The 3,019-nt window shown below is 36.1% G+C and overlaps 1 protein-coding gene across 1 annotated transcript; it reads right to left on the bottom strand.

Moving 5' to 3' along the window:
* Positions 1-1,616: 1,616 nt before the first annotated feature.
* On the bottom strand, positions 1,617-2,807 carry LOC110449055 (glycoprotein 3-alpha-L-fucosyltransferase A-like). The gene has a single exon (XM_021495629.1). It carries the CDS (start codon positions 2,733-2,735, stop codon positions 1,617-1,619), a length of 1,119 nt encoding a protein of 372 aa, XP_021351304.1. The 5' UTR covers positions 2,736-2,807.
* Positions 2,808-3,019: the final 212 nt, after the last annotated feature.

Below are 3,019 nucleotides of genomic sequence, written 5' to 3'. Positions count from 1 at the left end.
CAATGTTCATATACAAATATAAAATCGCAATAAAAATATGTCTTGCAAAACCTTTCCAAATAAATAATAACTGTATTTGTTTCTTGTCATGAGAGCGAAATCCATACGGCCCTGTTATAACGACTTCGTATTGAAAAACCATGACATGGTCGCATTGTTCGGAAGCTTATACATATTCTATTCTGTTAAATTATTACAATTACAATATTTTAAAAAAAAATAACACAAAAACACGAAATTTGCAGACCTGCGATGTTTTACATTATGGATTGTAAATAAATACTTAACCATTGATATTCGTGTTTCATCAGGCTATTCTATACATCATTCCGTCCCTCTTAATCCCATCCTCGATATCCAGGGGTTACGCTCACTTTCGCTCTCAACACCCCTAGATTATGTCATAGCAAAATTGAAGGCACGCGGCTAGCTATTTGATTGGTGTCAGGTAAAAGAAACCGGACCAATCACTAGGCTGATATTTGTCCTTTGAAGATGACAAAGGGGCGACGCCCGACTTCAAAGCCTGTCAATTTGTACCGTTATGCGACCGCGAGATTCGTTTGATGTACATCAAAGAACCAAACTAGTCTTCTCGTCTCATCCACAAGGTGCTGCAAATTGAGCCTTCGATTTTGCTATGACATATTCCAGGGGTGCAGAGAGCGAAAATTAGCGTATCCCCTGGATATCGAGGATGTCTTAATCTTCAATAACTAAATAACTACTCTAATACTCTCAATAACTATTCTTAAAAACATACATATGTTCTCTACTTCTAGAGCATACACTGTCACAGTGCTCTATATGTAACCCTGATTTATTGGTACTAAGAACTATGTTAAGAAGTTGGAATAATACGAGGTTGATTAACTAGCAGAGCCAGGAACACAAAAATAGAAATGGTTCATTTGAAATATGTAACAAAAGAATTATGTAAAAAGTCAAATGTGGTAAGAGTTTCGGTAAATCGTAAAACCAAGGGCAAAGTTTAGGTAATCTTAGTAGAAAGACACACACAGATAGAATCTTTGGTATGAATAAACCACTCACCACGTGATATGTCGTTAGACAGAGACACTTTGACGAGAGAATGAAATGGAAACTTACAAGTCACTGCTTCTCCCGCACGGGTGTACTCTCACACATCTTATTTTCAGAATATATATATAATGGCGGTCACTCTTTCACACCTTTTGAGATAATAACAGTTTGTTAATACGTGCAAATAATAAAACTAATAATAACGTCCACATTCAGTGTTTGGTGATATATATTTATCAAGAAACCCGTGATCTTGATAACTAATTTAGTCTTGGGATTAAATACACGAACTCAATTAGGATTGGGTTTCTTTCTCTACAGAGATTTTCGTTTCCTCTACTTTGTAGCATTACACCTTTCATTATATAAAATATGTTAAGTGGTTAGTATATTTTAGATAATAGATTTATTAGTGACTATCAATCATGTTATTGTCCACAATATTGAATTCAACTATCAGTTACTCTTCATTAGTATAATAATTATAGCTTCGAGAACATAAAAATATTCAAATTCAATATTCAAAACTATGTTTTGGAATTTGTCTTTTGCCAATCAGATACTTTTAATATTTAAAAGTCAACCGGTTGGTGACAAGTCGAGGAATTAGATCCGCGTGATTGTAGAAAATCGAATACGTTTCTGTAGACTCTCGGATATTTGTGTTGGTTGTGCAGACGATAACAAATATCACATAAGATGGATTTTATCACTCCAGAACTTGTTTCGGGGTAGAAATGTTTTTTCCAGTGAAAATATTTCTTGTACTCTTCAAAATTCTTGTTCAGGTATTTGATGCGGTCTGCTAGCGACTTGACGTTTTTAAAGTCTTTTGTATCTAGGTAAGAAGTTGGAGGCTGGAATAAGGTCCGATTTGCAGCATCCCTAATGATTGGAACAATGTTGTGACGTAACACAAGATGAAGCGACTTTTCTGTGACGTAGTCATCACACAAACTGTTCTCAAACGATAAATAGAACTTGTACTTACTATCCAAAACATCAAAGCAGTCTTTTGTTTTGTTCACTCTCGGCGTTATGTTCCACACAGCATTGAACCGGTTTCCTGATGTGCAATGATGATGCCCACACCTCCCATATATGTCAACGTCGATACCGTATTTGCGTAGTTGCTTGATATAATCTTCCCTCTGAGATTGAGTATAACAATTGCTAATGAAGCCTACGGCAGTCTTTGTCTTCGCTTTAAGTATCCTATCAATTGAACTTTCGTTGAAGGGCGAAGAGGTTTTTGAGAATTGGCCGTGTACAAACGTGAAATCCGAGTCACGACGATAGGTTATTGTCCAGTTAAACAGATTACGATGGCAAGTATTATTTAACGTTTGGTATTTCATTGGCGACTCATGTTCGAACATAATCCATATCTGCCCTTTTTTGCTCTTCTTCTGACAAAGAAACCTCACTGCTCTAAATATAACAGCGTCGGCTTGTTTTATGTATAAACGTTGTTTTGTCACAACACAATTAGAAACTGGACATTTAGTGAACACGTCCGAGGTGTCCCATTTCTTTCCGATCCAGTCATTTAACCAGGGTTGTGGATTCCAAAACAGCATTGTCTTATTCAAAATATCCTTATTCCTGTGTTTTCTCACCTTGGAGAAAGACATATTATATATAGAGTGATGCTGTTTGTCGAATTTTGGTTTTTTGATCTTAGAGTACATAAAATCGACATCGACATGTAATTGCTTACAGAGAGTTATACATAGCAGTACTGTAAGAAGTATTATCACCTGACGTCGCTTCAATCTTTTAATGGTTAGCATGGTTTCTGAAACAAAAGAAAATTGGATATTTGAGAATGAATCAATTGCTGTTGAAATACGATCAGAAAGATATTGTGATAAATATGTGTGCAGACACTAAATGTTAAACAAAGTGCTCTCCCGAGTCCGTTTGGGCTTGCAGTGCACTCCGTTAAGTTTCCAGGTAAACTCTGTGTGGCACG

The sequence above is a fragment of the Mizuhopecten yessoensis genome, unplaced genomic scaffold (assembly GCF_002113885.1).
Source record: "Mizuhopecten yessoensis strain PY_sf001 unplaced genomic scaffold, ASM211388v2 scaffold4443, whole genome shotgun sequence".
Lineage (NCBI taxonomy): Eukaryota > Metazoa > Mollusca > Bivalvia > Pectinida > Pectinidae > Mizuhopecten > Mizuhopecten yessoensis.
Note: the sequence above shows the minus strand (reverse complement) of the source record. Positions and strands in the feature narration are given on the sequence as shown.

What these genes read in the sequence shown, in the direction of transcription:
- LOC110449055 (XM_021495629.1), bottom strand. Translation starts at nt 2,735, where the DNA reads ATGTACTCTAAGATCAAAAAACCAAAATTCGACAAACAGCATCACTCT.